Source organism: Colossoma macropomum, unplaced genomic scaffold (assembly GCF_904425465.1).
Source record: "Colossoma macropomum unplaced genomic scaffold, Colossoma_macropomum, whole genome shotgun sequence".
In the NCBI taxonomy this organism is placed as follows: domain Eukaryota; kingdom Metazoa; phylum Chordata; class Actinopteri; order Characiformes; family Serrasalmidae; genus Colossoma; species Colossoma macropomum.
Genome location: NW_023494785.1, coordinates 40,639,202 through 40,666,394, shown reverse-complemented (window position 1 = coordinate 40,666,394; position 27,193 = coordinate 40,639,202). Strand labels below are relative to the sequence as shown.

The 27,193-nt window shown below is 40.1% G+C and overlaps 1 protein-coding gene and 1 long non-coding RNA gene across 3 annotated transcripts; both read right to left on the bottom strand.

Moving 5' to 3' along the window:
- Positions 1-3,139: 3,139 nt before the first annotated feature.
- Positions 3,140-26,827, bottom strand: dedd1 (death effector domain-containing 1). The gene is made up of 6 exons (XM_036594863.1): positions 26,696-26,827; positions 24,136-24,641; positions 23,600-23,713; positions 20,912-21,040; positions 6,888-7,275; positions 3,140-4,218 (listed from the first exon to the last, which is right to left on the bottom strand). The coding sequence occupies exons 2-5, from the start codon at positions 24,593-24,595 to the stop codon at positions 6,890-6,892; spliced, it is 1,089 nt and encodes a 362-aa protein (XP_036450756.1). The 5' UTR covers positions 24,596-24,641; positions 26,696-26,827; the 3' UTR covers positions 3,140-4,218; positions 6,888-6,889.
- LOC118824599 lies at positions 9,887-16,381 on the bottom strand. Of its 2 annotated transcripts, XR_005008614.1 has the most exons (3): positions 15,276-16,381; positions 13,067-13,241; positions 9,887-10,744 (listed from the first exon to the last, which is right to left on the bottom strand). It is a non-coding gene; the product is annotated as an uncharacterized LOC118824599 (long non-coding RNA). The 2 variants fall into 2 exon arrangements; XR_005008615.1 differs by lacking the exon at positions 15,276-16,381 and having other exon boundaries at positions 13,067-14,270.
- Positions 26,828-27,193: the final 366 nt, after the last annotated feature.

Below are 27,193 nucleotides of genomic sequence, written 5' to 3'. Positions count from 1 at the left end.
TCTTTAAACTGGAAAGCATCGCTGATGGATGCGGGTGAGCAGTAAACATTTTAATTTTGTGCTGTTACTGATGCAACTTAACTTTCCCGCCAATAAAACACTGTTGAGGAAGTAAAGGGGGCACTTAAGGCCTATTTTGTGTGTATTTTTAATGTATTTAATTACATCAAATCACCAATTCAGCAAAAGCTGAAGGAAAAGAAAGTCTGAAAATGAATTTTATTTGATAAAATTATATTGTGTTTCTACCCTGCAATGGACTGGCAGCCTGTCCAGGGTGTTTCCTGCTTTCCGCCCAACTACTGCCTTGACAGGCTCAAGCATCCCCCATTCCCCAGGAGGATAAGCAGTTTAAAAGATGAAAGAATGAATAAATATTAGGCTACTTACCTGAGTGTATTTGTAAAAAAGGAAATGGTGTTCAACTATGGTTCTTCACATTTAGCTGCTAACTCTATTTTTTATTTGCCTTTTCTATGCTGTTTTGTTGGTTCAGGTCCTGAACTGCTTTACTGCTGCTCACAACTCTCATCTTGGAACTTTGGCGTTTTAAGTTCCCCAAGATGTTAGATGTACCAGGACATTTCACCGCAGTTCTACAGGTAACTCAGTACTGGTGAAAGTTTCGGGCCTGCTATTTTATTACTGTGAAGTTGGTAGTTCTTACCCATCAATATTTCAGTGAGGTAATATGTTTACTTGAAGATGACTTAGTCTAACCACCTCAGAATTGTGGCATATGTACCGTCCTTTCAACACCACAAGTTGGTCACAGGCAGCACTGACCACTAGCTTCAGCACCACAGACAGGAAACTGGAAAACTGACTTCAGCGCTCATGCTGTTGCCTTTATCTCTCTTTCCGGAGGAGATACTATGTACGAGCTCCCGGCCACTAATGCACTGGAAAAAAATCTCTTGAAGAGAGAAAAGATGCACAAAACAGAAGACTCACTGGAGTCATACTAGAGCCCAGGGGCTTAGACACATATAGGTCAGTTTTAGATGAAAAGCACTTCATGGACTCACTCACATTTAGCAGACTGAAGATTCTCCAGAAGGGGGCGTCAAATAGTTAATGATGCTTGGTAAAGGGCAGTTTATTCATTTATTGTTTTATTTATACTCCATACACATGACCTCCTTTACCTTGATACAAGCCGTATTAAAATTTTGAGAGCTTTCATGATTATATACCTCCGGTGTGTCCAATCTCGTCCACAAAGGGCCGATGTGGCTGCAGATTTCCTTTCCTAACAGAAGTATTTCTGATTCTACACTTGTTTAGGCAGTTGGTCGGAGTCTTCAACCATTTTTCTATAACGTAGCTCCTGCTTTGTTGGGATGAAAACCTGCAGCCAATAAGATTGGACACTCCTGATATATGTACAAAACACCAGTGATACAGTTGTCCCAGAATTACTTAGAATCCCTGTGGTGTCAAGCAATCCTGACTGCAAGAGTGGTCACATCTATAGGCTAATAAATATGCAAAGAAAAGGTCAATGACAAAGTTGTGCCACAATTATATCTGACTCAGAAATTATTATAAAATGATATAAAACTGCCTGGGGAAGTGGTGGCAGCATCAGCAGAATCTTCCATTTTTGCCATTCTATATCTTGTCCTGTTCGTCCAAGCCTGGCAGACTGAGCCGCCTGCACGAAGCTGGAGAGTTACAGCGACGATAGTGGTCAGTACACTTCGGACACCAACATGGATGTGGACCTCATCAAGCTCCACTCCAGGGACATCACCAGAACAGAAAGAGGATGAGCTAACAGGGGATGGCATTCCCAGGGGCTCACTGATGGACTGGGACTTGGGCCAGAGAATGTCAAGCTGCATCCAGTGCTCAATCGTGCAAGAAGCTGGTTCAAAGAGAGTCAGAGGACAAGCAAGTATACTCAACCACCTCAGGCTCCTGGGTGATAGGAGTGAAGGGGCATTGGCCAACTAGTTGAACAAAACTTTCTTTTCCAGCCGTTTTTCTTGATTTTGCCTGATCTGGAAAATATGCGGACCAAGATGCTAGGTCAGCATTGCCACTATTTGCAGCGAGGCCACAGGATACAGATTAGGCAATATCAAGGCGTTTCACTCAACTATTTGGACACTGCCAGTGTTTGAAGCCACAAACCCACTGTGGACATCTTCAGCTAGTGGTGGTACTGGACCTCAAAGTGCTTATTTCGGTACTTAGGGGAAAGATGCTCAATTTTTTGCATTTGGTTCCTGGACACCTGGAGGGGTATTTGCCTGACAGTTTCCTGGTTCTAGACCTGTGCAGGAATGTTGGATTCAAGGGACTGAGGTCTCATCCCAAACCCCCCGGAGTTCCCTTAGCTTGTGTCTGGAGTTTCTTTTAGCCCTTGCAATCATAGGTTTGTGATGTATGAGTTTGAGAGCTAGCTAACCAAGGAGCAGTCTTTTCCAAAGGTGGTAGCCTTAGAACAGGCACCACTTGAGCAGATTCCAGAGAGTCCTTAAGGGTCGCGGCATCCACAGTCCTCCAGAAGAAGAGTTGCCAAAGTAGCCTTGAAGCTAGGCATCTAGATCTCTGTATTGCTGCATTGTGCCCTACAAACAGGGCTATTCATGTAAATCTGAGGAACCTCGCTGCCTAGAGCTTCTCCATTCCAAGCGATCCTTAGGCAGTCATGTGATGTGGACACTGATGCATCACTAGCCAAGTGAAAGGGGCTAATCATCATGAGGTCCGGACACCAGACACCGGTTGGTCCTCCCAGACAACTTGAGCTTATGAACACATTCACCAACCTCCACATGTAAACTGTGTGAACAGATCATTGAATATCTACTGCCCACAGTCGTGTCAGCTTCCTGTTACATTACCGCCTTCACAGTATTCCCAATCCCATGGTAACACCGTACAGATAACTGGACAATACAAGCAATTTTCCCTTTGCTTGAGCTTTGGCAAACATAGCAACGAAGCACCCATACTTAGTTCTCTCGTTTATACTGTGTGGCTTGTTAGCCTCTGAACTTGCTCAGGGGTTGAAATAAAATTGTGAGCTCTTGAAATGCTTTCCCTTGTTTTCAGTGCTGAGGGCAAGCTGACATGATTGAAGTAAGACAACATACTGAAAACAAAACCCTGACAAGAAAAACACAAGCATGTTCAATATTATTTTATTGGGAATTAAGTTTGGACGCAAACTGAAACGTCCACACATGCGTTAATTAAATTAGCACATTAAACAAAACAGAGATGGAAAAAAAAAAAAAAGTAGGACACAAAGTAAGTTTGACACGCGTCCTTCCTAAAGACAGAATGGCTATCTACCTTTTTTTTGACATTTGTTTAAACAATACAAAGGTAGCAAATATCTATTCACCCATATATTCTTAAAAAAAGAAATCCTATAAAGGCCCAGTGTGGTAGTGATGTAAGGTCAAGAAGCTATAGCTCTTCTGTTTCATCTGTTCGAGTGACTGTGCTTGTCATTTGCTTTCTAAACGTTTTCTCCCATAGACGTTCTGCTTGTCTCAGAATGCTTTTGGTCTTGGGCCTTGGAACGCTGGTGATCAGTAGGCCAAATCTTAAGCCATGTATGGTCCTTAATTATAGAACAGAAAAGAAACGCCACTGTTGCGCCTCTGCAGCCTCCCGCTACAGAGACCATACTGCACACAGTTTGCAGAAGACACCTCACCTGATCAGGGTGGAAATGTTGAACAGTGATAATTTGGGGATGAATGTGGATTCTCTTGCTCAAGCTCCTTAAGCTCACCTTCGCTTTCTCTTATCTACACACTTATGCAACAGAATTAAAGCAACGTCAAGGTCCATCTACTCAAACCGTTTAACATAAACTTCAAACCATGGGACTTTTTTTAATATTCCTCAGTAGCGTAATCAAACAGACGAATATCATACTGTAATCCATAAACTACTGGCAGCCTAGGAAGCTGCAGACGGCTGATGTATTTGGAGGTATGTGTGGTGTGGAAATGTGTGCACTTTTTAACTGACCACAAGAACAGAGAAAACTCTGTATCTGTATTTCCTTCAGAATGATTCACTGTTCGGTAACGAGCCGGTGTCCTGTTCTGCCAGATGTGAATCCAAACCTCTGTCTATTGACCTTCAGTCCCAGTACGGCCCGTTCCTTTTCATCACCAATGTTCTGCCAGCAAAATAACTCAAGAGAACTTATTTCTTCGTCTTGGCATCCATGAAATTTCCCAGGGCCTGGAGAGGAAATATGAACAGAATGAAATCAGTACACAGTAGAGCTGACAGCTTGTGAATGAACTTGAGAGCAAGTTTATTGAAGTGGACACCGTGAATAATCATCACTGCAAGAGCTGCTTTTTTCCCCACACAGATTGAGGGCAGTCTTGTACTACATTACACCATCAAGAAGAATTCACCACTGAAATTCTGTCTGTGTACGACCTGCCCGGAGTGACCAGGCTTCCAACACAGATGGGATTAGCTGATGATCTCTGCTGCCCCCTTGTGGCAGTTTGGCATTTTCAATGCCCTTAAAGAAGTCATTATGAACATCCTTATTATTTTTACTCCCCAGTCTACAGATCAGTGAGAATGTCTGAAATAAAGGACCCTTATGAAGCAAACCACCCTACTGCACACAGCTTGGTCCTCCATGGGTTAGTTAGTAAAAAATGGTTCTTTATTGAATCGTTAACACTCAAAGAACCCTTTGTATGATTAATGGGTTCTTTGCATCGTGAAAGCGTTCTTCAGACTGATGGGGAATGTGTGGTGCATGGTTCTATATAAAACCTTTTTGAAAAGGGTTCTATGTAGCACCAAAAAGGGTTCTTCTATTTTTACAAGCTTCACATTGTAACAATATAAAAAACCTTTTAGGTGCTAAATAGAACCCTTTTCAAAACCACATACAACACCTTCTCCATCAATCTGAAGAACCATTTCACAATGCAAATAACTTTTTACGTGTTCTTTAAGTGTTCATGGCTCTATATAGAACCATTTTCTTTCTTAAAGACTCCTTAAAGAATCATCCTTTTTAAGATGATACAGCTTCGTGTATTTTTTTCTTATTCAACCTTTGTTTATTTTAGAAATAATATAAAAATAAAATAAAGATATAGTTCAAGCCCATTAAAGGCCATCAAGAAGAGAACACAGGACCTAGAGTTCAATTTTGTGTCTTATTCCTATGGGTGTGAGGGACCCCCACCCTCAGCCTCCCTCAGTTTGAACCCTGAGCCCATCTCACAAAAAAGCAGGAGCAGATATGCGACATTGGGGCTGGGCAATAAAACAATATTTAATTGTTACCAAAATAAATTAAGTTACAACATGCTTTCTGGGTAAATTTTTAGGTACTGTCAGTACTTCTAGAACAAAAACCGCATCTATCATGAAGACAGATTTAGATTAATCAAAGGGCCTGTAAACAAACAACCAGTGTGTATAAACAGCATTAAAAGTTAATAAGACAGCTATATGCCTGGTATGGATATCTGTCTATTATGACATCATATTTAGTTTATTTAGTGTTTTCTGTTTTCATAAACATTTTTAAAAATGTGGGACTACTCTTAAGTGCTTTTTGTCACTTCCAATTTGCATGTACACCTCAGAGAAACTTCCACCCCACTCCCCCCTTTTTTTTCAAAAAAAAAGTTGAGATGCTGTGCAAAATGTAAATAAAAACAAAATACAACAATGTGCAAATTATTTAAACCTTATGTTTAATTGAAAATGGTACAAAGACCATAGAAATGTTACTGCTTTTTGAAAAATAAATGCCCATTTTGAATTCGATGCCAGCAACATGTTTCAAAAATGTTAGACTCTTACTACGGACTCATACTGTTGTAATACATCCAGAACATGGTTATGGAAAAAGATACGGCGTCCATGATTTCCAAAAAAATTTTCAAACTTTGATTTGTCCGACCACACAACACTTTTCCACTTCGTCTCAGTCCATCTTAAATGAGCTCTGGCCCAGAGAAGGCGGCAGCGTTTCTGGCTCCTGTTTTATATGGTTTCTTCTTTGCATGGTAGAGTTTTAACCTGCATTTGTGGATGCAGTGACGACCTGTGTTTACAAAAGGTTTTCAGAAGTGTTTCTGAGCCCATGCAGTGATTCCCCTACAAAATCATGTCTGTTTTTAATGCAGTGCCGCCTAAGGGCCCAAAGATCACGGCCAGCAAATATTGTTTTTTGGCCTTGTCCCTTGCATACAGAGATTTCTCTGGATTCTCTGAATCTTTTAATGATATTATGTACCGTAGATAATGAAATCCCCAAGTTCTTTGCTATTTTACACTGAAAGTCATTCTTGGATTGTTGAACTATTTGCCAACCTTGAATTCCCTGTTTTTACTTCTGAAAGACTCTTTTTATACCCAGTCATGTTACTGACCTTTTGCCAATTAACTTAATTAGTTGTGAGATGCTCTATCAGGTGTTTTTTTTTTTAGCATTACACAACTTTACCAGTCTTTTGTTGCCCCGTCTCAATTTTTTTGAAACATGTTGTTGGCATCAAATTTAAAAGGGCATATATATTTTTCTAAAAAACAATAAGGCTTCTCAGTTTCACCATCTGATATGTTGTCTTTGTTCTATTTTCAATTAAATACATGGTTTGACATTATTTGCACATCATTGCATTATGTTTTTATTCACATCCTGCACAGCAGCCCAAGTTTTTTGGAAACAGGGTTGTAAACACTGTGATATACATCATACACTAAGAAATGTCTAGACGTACTGTGATGTTATGGTTGTTAATGTCCAACAAATATATCAATTCTAATGTCAGTTACAGATACTTTCAGTAGAGTTTACTGAAAAAGAAACCAACCACAAGGGGGCAGACAGCCCTTGACCACCACCACATCCACTTACCCACCTCTATTCTATGCTGTATGCTCTGCTCTGTGCCTGGTTGCTAAGCAGCAGCTTCCTGCCCTCCTCGTAGTCGTCTTGGTCCACACTGACCAGCAACCTGACCCCTTCCTGGCCTGCCGCTCTCTTCAGTGAGTCCGTGATGAAGACACCCTTCAGCGCCTCTAGGAGCGCCCCGCTCAGGTAGTCGGCCCAGAAGGCGTCTAGATTTGCCAGCTCAGAGAACTTTATGTCACAGACGATGGAGCCGAGGTCCCGGGCACGGAGAAGCATGCTGGCACGGCTAAACAGCTCGAATTGCCGCTCCAGGGGTTGCTGCTTGTCCGAGGAAACTCTCCCCCGCAAGGCCGACTCATGCTCAGAATACTCCGCCCGAACCCGTAGCCGGATGTCTGCGATGAAGATGGAGGAGGAGAAAAGAAGAGGAGGGAGGGAGGGAAGAAGGATGGATAAGGACAGATGGAAGGGAAGGACAGGTTGCAAAAGATGGATGGATGGAGGGTGATGCAAAGCAATGGGTGATGAGCAGAGATGAATAAAGGAAAGCACATAGGGAAAGACAGTTCGAGTAAGAGGGAAATGTAATTGATGAAGCAGTGAGATTAATTGAAAACAGAGGTGTTGAATGGAGGGGAATGAGAACCAAGGAGTGATCAAAGCAAGGTGAAGTTGAAAAAAAAAGGGATAAAAGGTGGAGAAATAAGAAAGAAGCCTTCGTCATTTAGCGCACCAACTTAGCATTCCAACAAACAGTTCTATGATTTGGTTCTTTTTCTTAAAAGAGGTCTAAGATGTTCATTCGGAATAACAAGTTTCACAGAGCGCAAAAGAAAGAGAATACAAATGGCCTTGTCGGGTTCACATTTGTCAGGGTAGTTCTGGCTATAAGTGACAAGGGCATCAAGCATTCCAAGCTCCACAGCAACAGACTTCACAGTGAGGGCCCAGAACGAAACTAAAGCTCTTAGTGGAACATTCAACTGGTCCAAATGAGGGTACAACTGAATGTTCGTCAACACTGTTTCAGAGAAGTCTAAGCAGGAAAATATTGATTTCAGTTCTATGAGCACAGTTGAAAGTGGGTAAAAGCTTTTGACCAAATTTGGGGGATTTTAACAATGGATCTTGCAGAAGACCCACTGCAGTCACACTCGTCATAATTTGTTTTAAGAGATGGACGGGTGTACTCAATAAAGCAACAGGGTGGATCTGAAGTACCTTTCATTTCCATTTCCCGTCCTTTCAGTGAATACAGGTCACTTGAATCATTGTAGGCCATCTTAATGCGGTCCTATCTTAAAGCCTACTCAACTGAAGCCTACTGGAGGTTCACTTAGGCTATTTCAGCTTTGAGGAAGCAATGAAATGTGACTCAACGTAGGGCATGGAAGTCGAACACATGAACAGTATTTTATGTTCAGACATGATAGCCTAAGACCCATTTTCCAAAAAATATATTTCAGATATTCCAAGTTGGGCCAGCAATTGGTTTGACATTGAATTGAATGCTTCATGTTTCAGTGACCAGTAGTCAAAACTAAGGCACAGTTTTAAAGGTTGGCTCTACCACATGGTGGTTTTGAGAACAGGAGGAGGAACTGATGTCATGCAACAGCACAGGGCACAGAGACGGCAAGATACGAGTGGAGGATACATACTGAACCAGAGCTTCGCTGTGATGTCTTTTCCTTTCATGTCATTTCATGAGGTCAGAGGATGAAGCGGACCCATCGATCTTCCGAACATTGCTGCAACACAAATCCAACTGTCCCACACCAAATCCCTACCCCAACCCAAAGCTGCTTTGCTTGGCTGACAGAGGAACATTATTTTTGGGGAAAAAAAGGCATTTTATGAGGACCAGAGTGATCTTTTGATTGGCATGTGGGTACAAATTTGTCCACTGTCAAGAACACTTGAGAAACTATACAAGGGTACAACTTCAGTTTCATCCAAGTCTTCAAATTCAAAAGAATGTAAACTCAAATGCAAATCAAAATGAAAAATATCTTTGACTAAGAAATCCAAAAGGCTACTTTCATGAAAAATCAGATAACCACTTATTTAGCTAAAAGCAGAAAGTGATACAGTGTACATTAAAAATGACATTATTAGTACAATGCCATTACTACAGGCTGTATGCGATTATTACAAGTCAGACTGTACCTGCTTAATAGTTCTTTCTTGTAAAATGAATGTATACAACACCTTCTTCTTTGACATAAAACGAGGCTGAAAATTCTGCAGGACATAAATCAAGCAACTGAGATAAAAGTAGAATTAAAACCAGTTTGGAATTCCAACATTTTCAAAGGAAACAAGCGTACAGCTTTCTTATTAACAGTGCAACAGATAAATATGAGTCACTCTACTTACCTAGAGCCTGGCAGTTTATGATATGAAATTTCCACAGTCATGCAATTCAATTTTTTTTATATTTAATTTAAACAAATCATACAAAATTTAGAAATTAATTTTTAAAATTTGCCTCAGCAGGTTACAAATCACTAACAGTGCTTACAGAATGAGTAAAATGAGCAGAAATTTTTATAAATATAACACTAGACAGGGTACTGACAATACAGCAACCAACAAGAACTGGAAGAATTTATCACTTTTCAAAAAAGGACACAAATTACAAACATTTATTAGGATAAGGCCCCTAAAAAATGCCTTTTAAAAATCCATTCTGAACTCAGTGTAGCTTTAGATATTGCATGCAATATCATCATTTATAGAATCATTCATAGATATGCCAGACATATAAGGTTTTTCAAAACCCATATTGAATCATTTTAGCAAAAAAAAGTAATCTTCGGTTAATTAACCTGCTGTGGGAAGTTAACAGTTCATTTAAAACAAAAATGTTCTGTTCACTGTCCAGTTCAAATTTCAGCCTTTCCATCCACATAAATCACCCTTGAACACTGAGTTTACAACCTGCTGAGGCAAACTTTTGCAAAGTTGCATTTCATAACGAGGCATTTTTGATACGTTTTTTTTCCCCCATGGAAATCCATGACCTGCCTGGTTCTAGGTGAATCTGTGCAAAGTAACCCTTGTGCTTATTCAGCTATAAACATTAGTTTTGATATTTCATTTACTATCAAGCTTTCCAGACCATTTTAATTTGAACCAAATAATTTTTTAAAAGATATATTTCCCAGACATGCTACAATCCAATGAACAAAAAAAAAAAAACTGAAAACACAAAAAGAGTATTTCTTTTCTTTTTTTTCTTTTGGGTTCTCCCAAAGAGATCAATTAAAAGGGTACATTAACAAAGCTCTTTCCATTGTGTTCCATTTTTAAAGCACCTCAGTTATTATCATGCAGGCAGAACATGATGTTTTTTTTCTCCATTGATAATCATTGAGTTTCTATTTCTGGACCTTGAGTGGACAAAATACAAGAACAAACAGAGGCTTTTGTCTCATCATGGGTTACGTATCCACTCTTTACAAACAACGAGGAATACAGAGCATTACAGCAAAATTACAGCAACCCACGCCGGAGAAGTTATTTAGGTATGTTCCATATTGTTGTTATTTACAAAAATGACAAATAAAATGAAAAACAAAAACAACTTTTCTTTTTCCAATAAAGCAGAACCTTTAAGCATCGTTTTATGCGGAGGCGCTCCTTGCGAAGAGCTTCGACACTATTTCCATCCCTCTTTTCTGATGAGCAACAAACCAAGATGGAAGGAGAGAGAACGAAAGCAGAAGGCCGACCAACCGCTCTCTAAGGCCGGTATGGGCCGTTTTATCTCGTTCGTTAAAGTTCACTCTCTCCCTCTCTTAGTATGTGAGGATGGCCAACTTGTTTTGTCCCTGACACTTGAGTCAGTCTGTTTTTCAACTGTGGACAAAGAGGAGAGAAAGAGAGAGAGAGAAAGAGACAAAGCAAGTTTGGGATGAACGTTTTCCAAAGGCTCTTCCTTTGTTGGCGTCAAGCACATAGCAGGCAATTTCATAAACATTGACTGTATATGTATGTGTGGCTGTTGATTTTCAATAAAAGCTCAAAAAAGGTCTTTCTATGGTGTCTCTACATAGAACAGTACTATGCAAAAGTCAGAGGCCACTTTTCATTGATTTCATTTGCAGTCAATACAGCCATTAAGTACAATTTATTCAGTTTTCAGCATATTTAACAGAATATCACACAGAAATATCAACAACACAACATTTTCAGTATTTAGTGTGTCCACACTTTGCCTTTATTGCTGCTTCTATTTTCTTTTTGGGGCACTTGCTGTCAGTTTTTCAAAGAAATCTGCAGGGATATTTTCATTTTTCAAAGTTCAGTCTTACAAGTTGGTTATATTTTTTGCTTCTCATGATTCAAACGATCCTGAACACATTTAATGATGTTGAGGTCTGGACTCCCAACATAGCACTGAATTGTCTTTTCACAGTGGAAGGATGGGCAGAAACACCTGTGGATTTGCACCTGTTTGTGAATCAAGTGTGGCGATTCAAAGATGAAAGCTTTAGATGCCGTTTATCTGACGGGGACAGTTTTGGTGTCTACCGGGTCTTTCACTGTGGTTAGAAGTCCTGTTTCCTCTAAAACAAGGTTGGCAACACGCGGCTCATTCACTGCCCTGTTGCGGCTCCACAGCAGAATTAGATTTGTAGGTAAAAATAAAATAATCCTCCTTTGCAGTAAAATAAAGCTCTGCTGATTGTTCAACATAGTTTTACCACTAAATGGTCGTAAAGGCTGGAGTTAACGTAGAACTGCTGATTCACCCTTTAACCCTGAAGGTTGGCGCACAGACTGCTGGTCATCGTAGCAATGCAGACATTCCCGTAGACTTAGTAGCTAACGAAATGGCAAAGAGAAAGATTTAAGATGAACATCGATAATTTGGAGACGAATGAACTTATCTGCTTTTATAATCACTCGTTTCCTGAAATGTGTAATCTGCAACGAGAAACTTAAACAATAAAAAGTTGTGAAGCTTAAGTCAGCTAGTAGAGTAATTTACGAGGCTGAAGTCGCTTCTCATTCGCCAGCTTCTTGTTTGAATTTTTGAGAATTTGAGAATTCAAACAAGAAGCTGGCGAATGAGAAGTGACTTCAGCCTCGTAAATTACTCTACTTTTACAGAAAAGTTTTCTGCCAGAGATGCGAGAAAAGCAGCTATAGCTGAGCTAAAGCTCGAGGCAGAACAAAGTAAGTCCGCATTTTTTGTTTATATTTTTATCCTATACTAGTACATCGACACACACTGAGACATATTTACAAGGATGGTAAAAGGGACATAAAATGTTTTGGCTCTCAAGGTGGTTTGATTTTTGTAGAAAGGACAAAATGGCTCTTCTTAACATTCCTAACATTTATAAACATATTTTTCTCTTTCTTAGGCAAAAAGGAACATCTTATATCTAATCCTCTCATAAATATCTCCTGAAAATGAATAAATTGTACTGAATGGCTGTTTTCATCGGAAAGTAAACGAAAGGTGGTCTCTGACATTTTCACAGTCAGGCAGATTAGACTAGGTCTACTACCTAAAAAAGCATGGGGGCTACATGGGCTGTCACAGCATCTCTTAAATCAATTTCATCATCAACATCATGGTATTTGTAGGCAAAAAACACAGTTCTTGGTTTCACTGTTGGGTCATTTTCCTCAGAACTGCTCACACAAAGAAACTGGACACTGCCAGAGGCCATTTTTAGTATGGTGTGTCTAAATTCCAAAGGTTGGGATACCTCTTCAGGCAGATTTGGCAATGTTTTGGTTGACATGGTTTAAAAAGTTTGAGTTTTCAAGCTCAAATGGACAAAAATACAAGGAACGCATTCAGGAGGTCTTTGAGAGCTTCTCTCTGAATAAGATGAATTCTTTTAGAGCACTTTCCCCTCCCCATCAGGTCAGCATTACAGTGGACACACGAGGTACATAACCAAACAAACTATCTGAGGAGTTTTCCCATGTTTTTTTGAGTCAGTTCTGTGAAACTCTGAGGCCAACAACTTCTCCAGAATCCTGTATCATGTAGTGGTTTCTCCAAGGCTACTAACAATACAAATCACAGCAAAGGTCTTTTGCTTTTTTTTCAGGGAGGAAGGTTTGAGTAACTGGACGGTTTAAAACTGAACACTGGAACGTTAACAATAAGCACTTTCACCCCTCCTCCTAGCTGACTGAGGAAGGTAAACTCTTTACCTTAGACATGGACCAGGCATCATGAAGGAGAGAGCGAGTGAGAAAGCACACACTTGGCTCGACAGTGTGTTTGATCGCACAGAGAGGACAGCGCACGCTCTAGTGATGCGTGCGCTCTCTCTTTTCTCTCTCTATCCATTCTCCTGCTTTTTCTACCCATTCCTGAGTCAACCTGCTGGAATCAAATGCGGAGTCAACACAGCAAACAGCATTTTCAGCACGTTCAGGAGCAAAAAGGTCAAAGCTCAAAGGGCATTCTCGACTGCAGTGTAAAATGAAGAGACTGTTTTGAGTATATTAGTTTGTAACCAAGCTCCTGGGTTATCAGTCATTGTGTAAAGCACAAAGCAATACTGAATTTCCATTTCTGAATAAGCAGCGTTCATTTGTATTATTCCTTGTACTGCTTTCTCTGAAAGTCTTGGAACAGCGCAGCCACATTGTCATTTCTGTGAGTTTGGGTTATATATGCAATGACGGATATGAAGCAACAGCACAGAAAGTCACCATTTTATCACAGGGTATTTTCGATAATGTACGTTTTATTGTTTTGGAATAACAGAACAGTTAGCATTTCCATCCCCGTCCTGTTTTAGGAAAGAAAAGCACTGACAAATTAGCTTTGCAATGCATGAGCCTGAGAAACGTCTATGAAACAAAAGCAATCAATTATTGGAGCGCAAAGTTTGAGAAACTTTGATAGCAGAACTTCAAAGTGGACACTGAAAACAAAGCTTTCATGCTTTTAAAGCAAAAAGGTATAACATGCTAAAGGGAGTAGTGGGCAATATGGCAAAGCTATACATTTCATAACACACTGTAAGCAATCTGACATTTAACAGCCAAAAAAAAAAAAGAGTAAGTAATGCCACATTAAAAAAAAAAATACTTTCAAAAACTTTGTGCAAATTATTTTTATTCAGTATCTCACATACTGCGCTGCATTAAATACAATTAAACAGGACGAATGATGCTCTCTTTGTAATAAGACTTCAGGGTTCAAGTGCTTAGAATATCCACAATGACGTGTGATATACTGTGATGTACTTCATCACAATAACACGAAATACTGTCATATTGCCCAGCATGAGCATGTGGTGTAATAATTAGGGATGTGTTAGTCATCTGAGGGGCAAGAAATCAAACATTGAAATCACTGTTTGGGTTTCGATTAGCGTTTCATCTGAGATGGGAGGAAATTCATCGCAAAGTCAGTTCAATCAAAGAAAATAATGACTTCATGTGTTAACAAGTAAATTTACAAGTTTTATTCAATCTAAATAAATACTTTGAATGAGTTAATAAAACTAGTTTGACTGCTTGTTACCACATGAAGTCATTTTTGTAAGCTGGCAGGTCAACAATTAGGTGAAATGGCCACTTTAATTTGTAACAGAACTTTGAAATGCTTGGATTTGCAACTAAGAAGTTTTTGCTACAATAAAAAAGGAGGGCCTTAATATCAGTGCTTTGCCAATGACATGTTTTCAAGGACCTGATAGAGAAATCAAAGGTATCAAGGTCCAGAAAACATGAAAATATATTTTTCTGACAAAGTAAAATGTCGGCACTTCGTCCACCGAAGTGAAAAGCTCCAACGTTGTACTGGTTACCTGCAGCGTAACTAGCTGGTTCATCTCAAGTGCACTGTTTCCTTGTAGGGTTGGCAGTGCTGTCACCTAAAAAGGCAAAGCTTACAGCCGCATATTAATTTCAGCCAAAGACTGTTTTGATTTATTGGTGTGTTTCTTTTCCTTTTCAGCGATTAAAAGAATATCTGTTCATTAACTTTTACTGATACTCAAATATCCAAATTAGTCACATCCCTAGTAAAAAAAAAACAAAAAACAATGCATTGATCTAAAGAGGCGATTCAACTGCACCTATTTTGTAATGTTAGAATCTTAAACATTAAACTACTTTTGTGTATTCAGTGCATATTTAAAAATAATTCTCTATCATACAGAATAATCGAATTGTGGATGCACTAAATCCACTAAATCGGGATGTTCCTAAAGAACTGCAATTGAACTGAATGAGTAAAGCAGTAAAAGACTCCTCACAATATACCACCATTCCAAAACAATTACCATATACAAAAATACCCGGTGTAAAATGGTACAGAATAAGTGCTTCATTTGCATTGTTTCTTTCATAACCCACAATGTGGCAAACAACTGTTTTAATACTTACAGAAAAGGGTTTCTACCTTTATAAGGAGCTGAAAAATCCATATTAAGCACTGCTCCCGTTTGGTGGATCCTTTAAGTTTGGAGGGAATGGACTGATCAGTATTGAGGGGCAGTGAGGATATGATGGGGGACAGGACGAGATGGGGCATCTCATCTGTATTGCTGCAGAAGACAAACACTGACAGCAGGCCAGTGGGCTTCAGTAGGTTTAGTTACAGAGGAGCGGAGCTGGGCTCTACAATGGAGATGGACCTATGAGGTACAAGCATGAAGGCTGGTGCAACTCAGTCTCAATGGCCATCATTGACATCACTTTCATTTTCAACCAATGCATTTCATTCAGTATCTCAGCATTGATATTATACATTATAAAGAGAGAGAGAGAGACAGAGAGAGAGAGAGAGAGAGAGAATGAAGCAGCAGAAAAGAAGATGATGTGACTGTGCAAAATGAAGGTGTTACCTTTCGTGAATTATACTAGTGATGGGCATTTTGAGTAATTTTGTGGCCGAGTTACTCAGTTAAAATTAAAACCAACAGTCCGATGCAAACCTGTCTGACTCTTTTAGCAACGCTGCCATGCCAAGTTTCATCTATAACTCAGGTGAGATTCAGGTGTGACTGTATTAGGAGTTTTTCCTTATTTCATCTCAAACAACATTAAACCAATTTTGCAATTTTGCTTGTCAAACAGAGAGTTTCCTATCAGCTACTCAGTCGATTACTCATGCCCATCGCTACATTATACTAGACAAATGGAAAGGAGGCGGGTATCGACAATGAGAAACACAAACACACACAGAGGAGTGCAGAGTTGAAAGAAAAAACAAACAAATACACTGATTACACTAATCTACTTATTACATATTAAAATGGGACAGTTTGCAATATCTTCAGATAGTAAACCAGTTAAAGGTCCACTAAGCAACACATTTAAACTTCATATATAGACCTCATAGAGTGCTGACTGAACCCGGTTCACAATGAACCACTGAGTGCGTTTACATGCACTTAATCTGATTACTGCAGAAAATCAGATTTTGTCTGTAATACGATCAACACGTTTATATGCACTTGAGTAATCAGATAATGAAACTGTCTGTCGCAGTCTGTTTTCGCACGTGTGTAGACTGAGAAATCCGAAAGAAATCAGAGTAAGAGTCACATGCACTGAGAAATCTGACTACTGAGCTAAAATCCAGCCTCTTTATCGGATTTCTTAATCAGATTTCTAGACTTTACTCTAAGTCTAAGAAATCAGAGTGTGCTGTTTACATGACCATTTGAATAATCAGATAACTGTAGATATCTGAGTAAGATCGGATTATTGAGTGCATGTAAACACACTCGCTGATCTACATGGCTTTATTTATTCAACTATGCACAGCAGTTACCTAATCTGGCTGTTTCATATTTGCCTGCTCCTTGTAGCAAGACTTAACAAGTTCCACTGTGCATCGTTTCAGTTTCAAAATGTCAAGCCTGTATTGTTTTTTCATATTTCACAGGCCACCCAACCACATCATGTAACATCCTCCATAACATTAAAGAACAAATTTTCCTGATCACCTCATCAATCAACGGTAGGCTTGTTTCAGAGCCAAAACAATGTATATTAACGTCACCACTCTCAATGTACATAACTGTAATTTACTGTCTTTTTCATGTCTCATATGGTTGTAAAATGCCGATACTAAGTCTCTACTGTGCTTCATAGGTTGGAGTAAATGCATTTTACCTGGTTCTTCAAGGTTTCTTTAGTAAAAAAAGAGGTTCTATATAGACCCAGGAACACTCTTTGCATCAAGAAAGTGTTCTTCAGATTGACAGAGAATGTATTGTAGATGGTTCTATACAGAAGCCTTTTTGAAAAGGGTACCAAAAGAGTTCCACTATTGTTATAAACCTTTTTTGGTACCATATAGAACACATTTGGCTAAGAGTGCAGGGCTGAAGGATTTGGGGAACATATCTGATGGCGATTTTTCTGTGATAGCTTTCACTGACTTAAGTTTCAGGCCTGTTTTTTGGGCAAGAACACCAGCACCTCCACTTTTTCTGAACGCAGAACATCGTGCGGCAGACTGACACTCATAATCGGTTGTGATTGTGTTTTCATGTACACAGCGCATGGGAGTTTGGTCGCATTTGATTTGAATAACCCATCTAATGCATTTACATTCTACAGTAACTGCGTTTTAGGAAATGCACTAAATCACCAGTGTCATTCGTTTCTTGTTACAATGGTACATTCTACCTATTTTCAGACAGTAGCTATTTTTAACCAATATCCATAAGTTCATTCAACTTAGTGGACCTTTATCATCATACAGCTCATGTTACCTTTTAGCTCCCACAGTTGCTCTAATAAATGATGTAGTTTGTTTACCTGGAGCGGCACAGCAGCCTTTATAAACTTAGCAGCACTTTGTAATGCTGGCGAGGCATCCTCTCTTACTCATTCCATTACCCATTAATCACCTTTTCAGGCTGTTTGAACAGAAAAAATGAACCATGAGAAAGTCTGACATGTTCAAAGCTGAACTTGAGCATGCAAAAGCATTGATAGCTTGTTACGTCTTTATTAAAAAGAGAATGTGTATAATATACTGCGAGGTGAAGATACTCAACACTGAGAGTTGTTCTCTGAAGCAAACCAGTCACTAACCGTACCTTTATGTTTGATTAATGATTTTAGGCATGTTTAATGTGGCTGCCCACTCAAAATCATTGTTTTACAAGTTCTATTACTTAAATCTGGACCAGTAATACTTACACCTAATTAATCTTGAGGAGTTAGGGATAGTCACCGAAACTGGATGACTAAAAACTAACCGTAAAAAAATAAATAAATAAATAAAAAAATAATAATAATAATAATAATAATAATCAGTGGATGCTAACATTCTCACTCCCGTGTAAACATTCATTCGCCAAATGCTCTCACCAAATTAACAAGGGCAGCTATGCTACTGTATACTACTGTAACTCCACTGTAATTGGCATTTGCTGACAATACTGTCACAGTTATGTTCTGCATAAATCTCATTTTTACTAACATTAATGGCCACACAAAAATTACACCTAAATTATCAGGTTTTAATCTTATTTTTATCATAATGATGTTCCATTTTGTGATTCTCGAGCTGCATGTTCCAAAATTACTCTGAATTAAGGAGTCATACAGCAGATTAACCACACAAAATGGCCACCACCATCTGACTGTGATCCACCTCTTGGAAACGCAGGAATTCAGAACGTGAGAGGTTTGGAAACGATGGTTATTTTTCACTGATCTTAGATGAAAACCTAATTAGAATAACGAATATAATCTTCAATAGTCTGATTAATGCGTTTGGGTCTACAGATTTAGAAGCTAAGGTGCAAATCTTGTGCCAAAGAAATATCGCAGAGCTCCAATGAAAGCCTGACAGACAGGTTATTGATCGCTCTTTGTAAAAGGGGGTGGAGAGATTTCAGGAGACTTCAGCAGAATTTCTGCTGACGACTGACTGCTCTTATTCACCCAGGTGAAAGAGTCTATTTGTAGTGACAGCTTGCACCGAGGGAAGGTTCAAAAGTGAGCAGGAGTTAAAGGCAGTACATGGATGTGGACACTATCGTAGTGAAGAGGATATTTTGGTGGCCAAGCACTAAGAGGAACACCCACTCCCTGATTCGACATGTAATTAAAACGGTCAATTTCTTGATTAAAGCAAAAAAAAAAAAATTAATAATAATAATAATAATAATAAAAAAAATCTTCCTTCTCAACAAATCTGCTATGATTAGTTGGCAGGCTAATTAGTTGACACACTCATTCTTATGCATTTTTGCCATATAGTGTTTTATAAATACATGTATTTCCTTTAATTAAGTCTTTTGAAGGCTTTTTTTCCCAGTACTGTATTATGGAGTCTTTCAAAAGATCTGGATTAGAGGTCTGCCGTCCCGCGGGATCCACCACACTATCTTGCAGTGCAGGGCTATTTTTAAGCAGCATGTACAGGAGCAGACAGTTAACCAGCTCAGCGCGGACGGGAGAGGGACACTACATACATGTAGAGAAATCCCGCAAATGAATGCATAATTTAAATCACTTAATTAATGGCACATATAAATAATTTCTAACAGCAAAATTACAAAAAAGAATAAACTGAATAGCTGTGAAAGAACCAATCACATAAGCAAAAAGCCAACTGCATTTTTCTAGGCTACAGAGACGGTCAGACGGCCATAGCTGTGGTAAGTGCTCTCTTAACAGAGGTGAACACACAGCAATAAAACCTAAGCAAACTAAAAGCGAGTCTGACATGAGACGGTCATTTTCAGTTGCGAGTGACGCAGATGGAAACCAGCTATACAGGACTGCGGGTGGGAGCGGGTCAAAACCATTACCCTGCATTCACACCGGCAGTGACTTTTGCCTCTTGTCAGCCAAATCGCTGATCGCTCATTGCCGGTGGGCGTTTCTGTCCAACTGACCGTGGTTCGCCATGGTTTCGCTGACGCTAAGCACAAATCAGACGTGTTCCCGCTAAAACTAAAAATCCTGGAGTGAAATCGCTTGTGTGCTTATTTTTATTTAATTCCCGTGTCTGAGGAAAACAGTATTTGGTCTTTGCGATTGTTGTCTATTTGCAGCCAAAGCACCACCGCCATTATTCCATCTTTAGTAGAAACAAGTATCTAGGAATCAAAAATGGAGCGCACCGTTTTACAGCGGCGGAGATAAAGCAAGTACTACGCTGCTCAATGCTCAAGTCCTATTGGTAATCGCCACATCGCTTCGCTCCTTATTTGCATAAAGTTAAACTCCGCTCCACTTTGTCGCATCGCCAGTGTTCGCACTGCCTCTTGTCACTGAAAATCACCAGCTCTCATTGAAAATAAATGACCTCCGGCTGCCTTGTCACGTCGCGTCTCAGCCTTTGTGAGCGCAGGGTTAGGCTGCAGGCGGGAGCGGGACGAACTGTGCCGATTTTCTGAGGGAGTATGCGGGAGTGGCATGAAATACTGAGGGAGTGGGAGGACCCCCCGTGCAGACCTCTACTATAGACGGTTTATGTCCTGTACATTTTTATTGACTAGTCTTTTTTTAAAAAACAGATTATTTGATTCATCATTGTCATAATTAGTAGATCATTTGACTACTAGCATAACTGAATCTGCCAGTCTTACATGTAATCAGAATTCCACATGATGAAGCCATTGAGAAACATCTGCACTGTGTTGCTTTGATGACTGTATGAACTGCACATGCTTTTGAGCCTAAAGCACACCTTTCCATTGGCCCTTGATGGAAGAACCACTTTCATTTTGCTACTAGGTAAAGTGGTGAGAGAGCAATGGCTCACACAAACAGTAACATCAGAGTGCGTTCTACAGGGTGAGATGGGAGCGGCATGAGCATGACACGTTCATCTGGGGAAGGACTGTGTTTAGCATTCGTCTACACATCTGCTGAGGCATTAGTAGGACAGGGATGGGTCAGGATGAACGGCTGATTGAATCTGAACTGTGGTGAAACAGAGCAGAGATGAGCAGAGAGAAAGAGAGGAAGCACGGGTGAGGGCAGAGACAGAGAGATAGACAATAGAAAGGTGTAGAGAGAGAGAGATAAAAGGAGAAATTAAGGTAAAGGTGGTCTTACCACAGGTCACTTTGTTTGGTGCAGGCTGCGGGACGACATCGGGCGTGGTCCTGGACCGTCTGGCTCGGCCACGCCCTCTGGCCCGCTTCCTTCTGCAGGGAGCGTTTGCTGGAACAGCTGAGCCAACACCTGATCATCAGAAACACAGTAACACCTCACACTGTGAGCATTTCACATAAGAGAGTCTGGCTCTTCAGGGGTCTTTAGGTAACAGTTCAGCACAGGATCAAATCTGAAATGTCACCACGATTGAGGTTTGCAGAATTCTGACAAGCCCCGCCTCCCTTATTTGCAGTCGCTACAGATCTCTGAAGTCGTGACGTCATTTCTATAGCTCATATTTGTCGGTCGTGTCCTGCAGTGAGCAAAAGTGTTCCAAAGGTGATGAGTTTTGCTGTATGGACATTTTATCCTGAACAATGAGGTCATTAAGGAGCTGAAATATGACTGCTGCTATATGCAAGCTAACACTGCTGCACTCTGACATCATAAGTCAACCTCACCAAAATACCCACACAAACCAGCAAGCTTGGTCAAATGCTGTAGTTTAGAGGCTTTGGCAGTTTTAGGCTACAGTTTCAGGCCCAATCTCATTTCACTCCTCACCCCTACCACTTACCCTTAGCCCTCCGGTTTGCACGTTCACGTCTAGGGGTAGGGTGTCCCGATTTTTGTTGAGATAGAGGGGTAGGGCGAAGTGTTAGGGCTACATGGCCCCCAAAATAGAGGTTTTTCAACTCTAAACGGAGTGTTATGAGAAAAAAAGAAAAACCGGAAAGATGGCTGAACAAGAGACCAAAGAGACCCACAAATGTGAGAATTTTCTCTGTTAAAAATTACAGTAACCACTGTTTTATTTTAGTTTAATGTTGTTTCAGTGCATTATGGTCCTTTTCTTTATAACAAGATTAAAAATCGCTAGTAGTATCCTAACGTCTCAGTAGCAAACTGGCTAAATTAGCCATTCCACCTTAAATAGTCCAGCGGTTCCGCTACCTGAAGCGCCAGAATGTAACTGCTGCATCATTTAAGGTGGAACGGGAAATTTCAGTCAAGAAGCTGGTGAATATCTGACTTCAGCTTCATATCACTGAAGAATTAGGGGTGGGTGATAATAAATAACTGCCCCCCTCTTTGAAGGCATATGATGCCCTAAATGTAAATAAAGCCCAGCAGTGAGGAGCTGAACTTTACCCTCCTCTGCTATCACTGCAGACTGGCAGGGTCGCCTACAGAGCAGCGTTAGTAGCTGTTAATGAAGTAATGTTGTTTATTTGAGGGTCCCATTTCATAGAGGAAGATTTCAACCACTACACCTCGTAATTCAGTTCCAAAGTGCAAGGAGACACAAAAACAAGGGGTAGGAGTAAAAATAAGAAATGGGATTGGGCCATAGTCTTGAATGTTGATATATAATATTGTCAAAGTTTAATAGTACACTTACTTTCATGTGATGCCATTTCACTGCACAAGAGTATGAGCTTGCTTAAAGCATATAGCATTACTCATATTCTGAAAGCTAAATGACCCCATAATCCAGAAATGTCATTTATTTTTGTCATAGAGGAAGCAGCTTAGAACCAGAGTTCCAGACATAGGCTTGTCGCCGACTACAGAATGATGCACGACTTCAGAGGTCTATGTCCACCAAACTTTCAGCTTGGGCCACCTGGTAGAGTCCTAAAAACTTTAACTGCACAAAGAAAAATTCAAAAGCATGGTTGAGTACACATTTGAATTTTTTAAATTCTAAAATAAACTGGGTTTAGAAGATGTTAAGAGCAGAAATACATGTGTGGGAACAGACAAAATATGAATGTATGCTAATCCGAAACACATAAGGATTCTGAAAACCATGTTTATATTAATCAAATCTGGGAAGTCTTTCAGTCAGAGACAGACTTTCATAGCCAAAAAGGAGGTCTGAGCTTAGAAAGCTGCCCCTTCTGATGGATGAATGCTAAAGCTAACACTAGAGCTATGAGAGATTAGAATGAGAGTTAGCAAATACAGTGACCCAAATAACATTTAGCTCTCCTCAGAGCCTGCTAATGTGTCAGAGCTACAAGTTGGGTCTTCCACAGAGTTTAATCCAAAACCTTTTCAGCTTTGGGAGTGAAATAAACATAGCTCCACCCACCAGATGATCAGGATGGCGCGTGTCTTAACAACTAACAAATAACACCTTTTCACATCTCTTAGCCTATTAATTCTGACTACATTACTGTCATCACCTTTCTCTCTGCAGGTCTGTTCTGAGGAGTTTTATCAGAGTTTTTCCTTTGTTTGATGCAGGAGGTATTACTTATAAGCTGTTGTGATTGACATGGCACTCAGTCAATCATTATTTTGCAACCTGACAACTCAATTTGGTGCTTTTGGCATGATTCAGATTCATAAAATACATAATTAATACAAAAATGGAGGAACTATTTAAAGATATAGCAGAATAAAGGTAAAAAACAGAACAACCACCTTTTTGAGCTGGAGCTTTAAGACTTTTTTTGTCTCTAAAAGTGAGTGCATAGTTTATTTATTTTTATTATAATTAATTCTAACACCCCAAAACTGATGCAGTTAAATTGCCACCTTCAGACGTAATTTTACACTTTTATTTCACAAAAACACTTTAAGCCCATTCTGAACAAAAACACCTTTAAACTGAGCCTAATGTCCATCTCAACTTACCTGTCCTCCATTGAGATGCCTGTGTGTTTTCCAGAGACACCAGGTCTGTGTGTGAACTTGTATGTGAGGGTCCTGCACTTCTTGCATAGTTCTCCGGTTCTCGGTCGGGTGACACTAAAACAAAGATCAAAACATCAGTGATCAGAATAGGCCACAGTTAGCAGCACCTGACAAACTGTGCACTGTAACATTAACTAGACAATATACGGTTTGCTGCAATATGCAAATAAGGCCTCTAACCAACCACAGTGTTTTTACTGTGTGCTGTGAGGATCCTGACCAATCACAGCTTCAGATGAGTGCTGCTTTGGGTGTTCTGATGAATATTCATGCAATCCAACAAAAGTGACCTATTTTGGTCAGACTGATCTTTAAACATGCTACATTAATTGTGTCGGCAATGCATTTTCCACAACAGGCAGCTATATGGTCATATTAATATGACTTTGATGTATGAGGGGAAAAACTATGAGGCCAAAATCTCATATAATGTTTTCTACACCATTAACGTCTGGAAGCAAGATCCTATTCCACACCTGTTCTTCTCTTCTTGCTGGAGACGAACGGCAAGAGGTCGTGCCGCGTAAGAATTCGAAGAAGCTGCAGAAGAGGTTCCATGTTTCCTTCGTGTAAAAAGCCACGTCTCTCCAGCTCCAGCAACAGCTCCACACCGCTTTTCGGCCTGTGGCGATCGGAGGCGAGGAACGGCTCTCCTCGAGGGCGTATCCTGCGCCAGGCCTCCAGGAGACGCGGGCAAGGAGAGTTTACAGGCAAATCAGAGTCCGGAGGGACGTCCTCAGTCCATCCCTCTGGATCAAGAGGGTGTCTGGCAGGATAGGCTTCATCAAGAAGGAAAGACAGCACTTCGACATCAGCCTCCGTCAACTGGGAACCCACGATTTCGAAGACCTCGTGAAGAGACAGCATGTCATAGTAGCTCAGGCAGTCAGTCTCCTCCCAGTGCAGGGAATACCTCGGGCAGCGCACCGTTGCCATGATCAGCTGGCGACCAAAACAATCTTCTTCAGAAGGACAAACGTTTCTGCAACAGAGACAATACGATTTTGTTTGGTTAGACATTAGACATAAAAGGATAAGCTGTTGGATGTGGAGGAGCTGTAGGTGACTAACTTAAAGGAGGATTCCACCGATTTTTCAATAAATTCTACAGAATTTGACTGTTGAGATGTAAACAAAGCCATTCAGAGTCGTCTGAAATGAAATGCTTTGCTCTAGAGAAAGTTGCTGAGTCAGAGTTGTTCACATAGGTGGTGACAGGAACCAGACATCTGAGTTTACCTCTGAAAGCTCCCTCTAAGAAAACTATTTCATGAAATAGTTATGAATACACTGCTTGCGACACTGTTTTATGATACAAATTTTGCCTTAAAATGTAGTTGAATTAATTTATTTTAACCCATTCATATTAGAGGTGGTACATGCCGAGAGCTGTAAGGCAAAATATTGAAATATTCAAAAAAATTCCCAAAGAAAACTTATTTTTTTCAGATTTATGACTATTTTGCCATCATCAACATTATATATAAAAACTAAGAGGGCACGTGTAGGTTCACTCGTGGTTTTGGATAGTAAATGTCTATATTTGTGCTGTAGACATGGTGACCTCTGGTTCCTATCACCACCACTGTAAAGAAAGTCTCTACAAACCAACCATTTCATGTCAAACCACTCTGAAATGATTCTGTTTACATCTCAAGAACAGAACTGTGCAGAAATTTTTAAAAATCGGTGGCATTCCCCTTTAAAGAATCATCTTGCTAGGAAATCATGCTTGTTAGATATCTAGCTAACTACATCATGCAGCTGATATTGCTGAATATACGGATATTAATAGCAAACAAACGTCAAAAATAGCCCTGCAAAAATCGTAAGACTTGTCCCAACACGCCCTGCCAATGCGAAACGTAGGTTACATCACTGCTCCGAAACACGTGGACACGTTACGTAATGTCACGTTTCAAAGCAATGGGGGAAAAAACAAACTAGTGATGAACATACAGGAAGGGCGGTGGAGTTGTAGGTGGTTCCACACAGACAATAAACTGAAGTTTAGGTGTTTTTTTAGCTCTAATAACAAAAGAAAAAGGGAGTGCTAATAACTAGCCGGTCTGTCCTCATCTGTGCTCTGCTATGTCAGCTATGCCAGCTCGTACATCACCATAACAGCACTGTGTATATCCTTATATCATTAATTAAACCCAGCAAATCCGTTGTTATGGACCAACAGATGAGGTTAGTCATAAACATGCTGACCAAAAAATGCAGACAGCTAAATTACTGGGAGTCTTTTCAACCGCTAACCCAGCTCAGCTCCAGAGTGTATTCAAAATATTTGCACAACCACTATAACCTGAAGCTGAAGCCAGCTTCGTACTCGCCACCTTCTTGTTCGAATTCTCCCGTTCCACCTTAAATGGTGCGGCAGTCGCATTCTAGTGACCTGTGGCTGCCAGAGCCAGAGTGCGGACGCTGCACCGTTTAAGGTGGAACGGAGAGTTGGAATCGGCAGCTGCAATTTCAGCCCGTTTTCTTTGCGGTTTTACCACTACCCACAAGAGTAAACTGCTCTTGTGTGGTATAACGACGTTTCAGTTCGTATTTTCATATTTTAGTAAAGCTAAAATGTCGATATTTCGCGACATTTTTAGCTGGAAACGCGTCGCCTCTTTTGGAAACCTCAGGAATTCGGAGCCCAAAAGAGCACAGAAAGAAGAAACGTCGACGAGTTTTGTCGGTTAGTCGGCGATAGCGTTTAAATTAGCATCGAAAATGGTCGTTATCTTCCTGTTTGTAACTTAACTGATATTTATTAATGGAAATAAAGCGATGGCAGATGTTAGTTAGTCGTTTAGCAGACTAAGGTTACTCGAAGAAGGCCGTTAACTCCACTAACCGAGCTTGACACTTCAGTCAGGCGACTGTTCTGCTGGACTAGCTTAGCAACCAAAATACGACTCTTAACAAGCGAGAGAGCCGAGTAAATAACTCACAGTGCAGCTTTATTTCAGTCATATCTACCCTATAAACTCTAACAATCTTGGTAAAAATGATTTTGCCGTTAATTAATGGACTTACTTGGCTCAAAGAAAGAGGACGCCCACAGTCAGCTTTCTCGAAGCCTCTCTACTCTACAGCTGAGCGTACAGAAGAATAACACAGAGCAACCAATCACATTGCGCCCTCCACCCATACCGTGAAGTCTAGCGCAAACCGACCAATCACGTTACGTCTTGAGCCTGTTTCGTGACGTTTGGCACAGACCGACCAATCACGTTACGTTCTGCGTCGCCAGGCAAAATAAACTCTCCTCCACTGTGAACAACATAACTTGGATACTGTAAGAAATAATATAATTATAAATTTAAAAGAAATGTGCTTTTTAATGCGACACCCCTGAAGTGTTTTTGTCATTTTTATCTAATACCATACAATGGAAAAAAGTCCTAAACAAATGATTGAATTTGTTGTATTAAAAAGGAACTTTTTTTCAGACTTTTTGCACAATTCAACTACTAAGACTTATAGTCATTCAGAGTGGCTTGATGTGAAATGGTTCATTGTAGAGAATCAAAA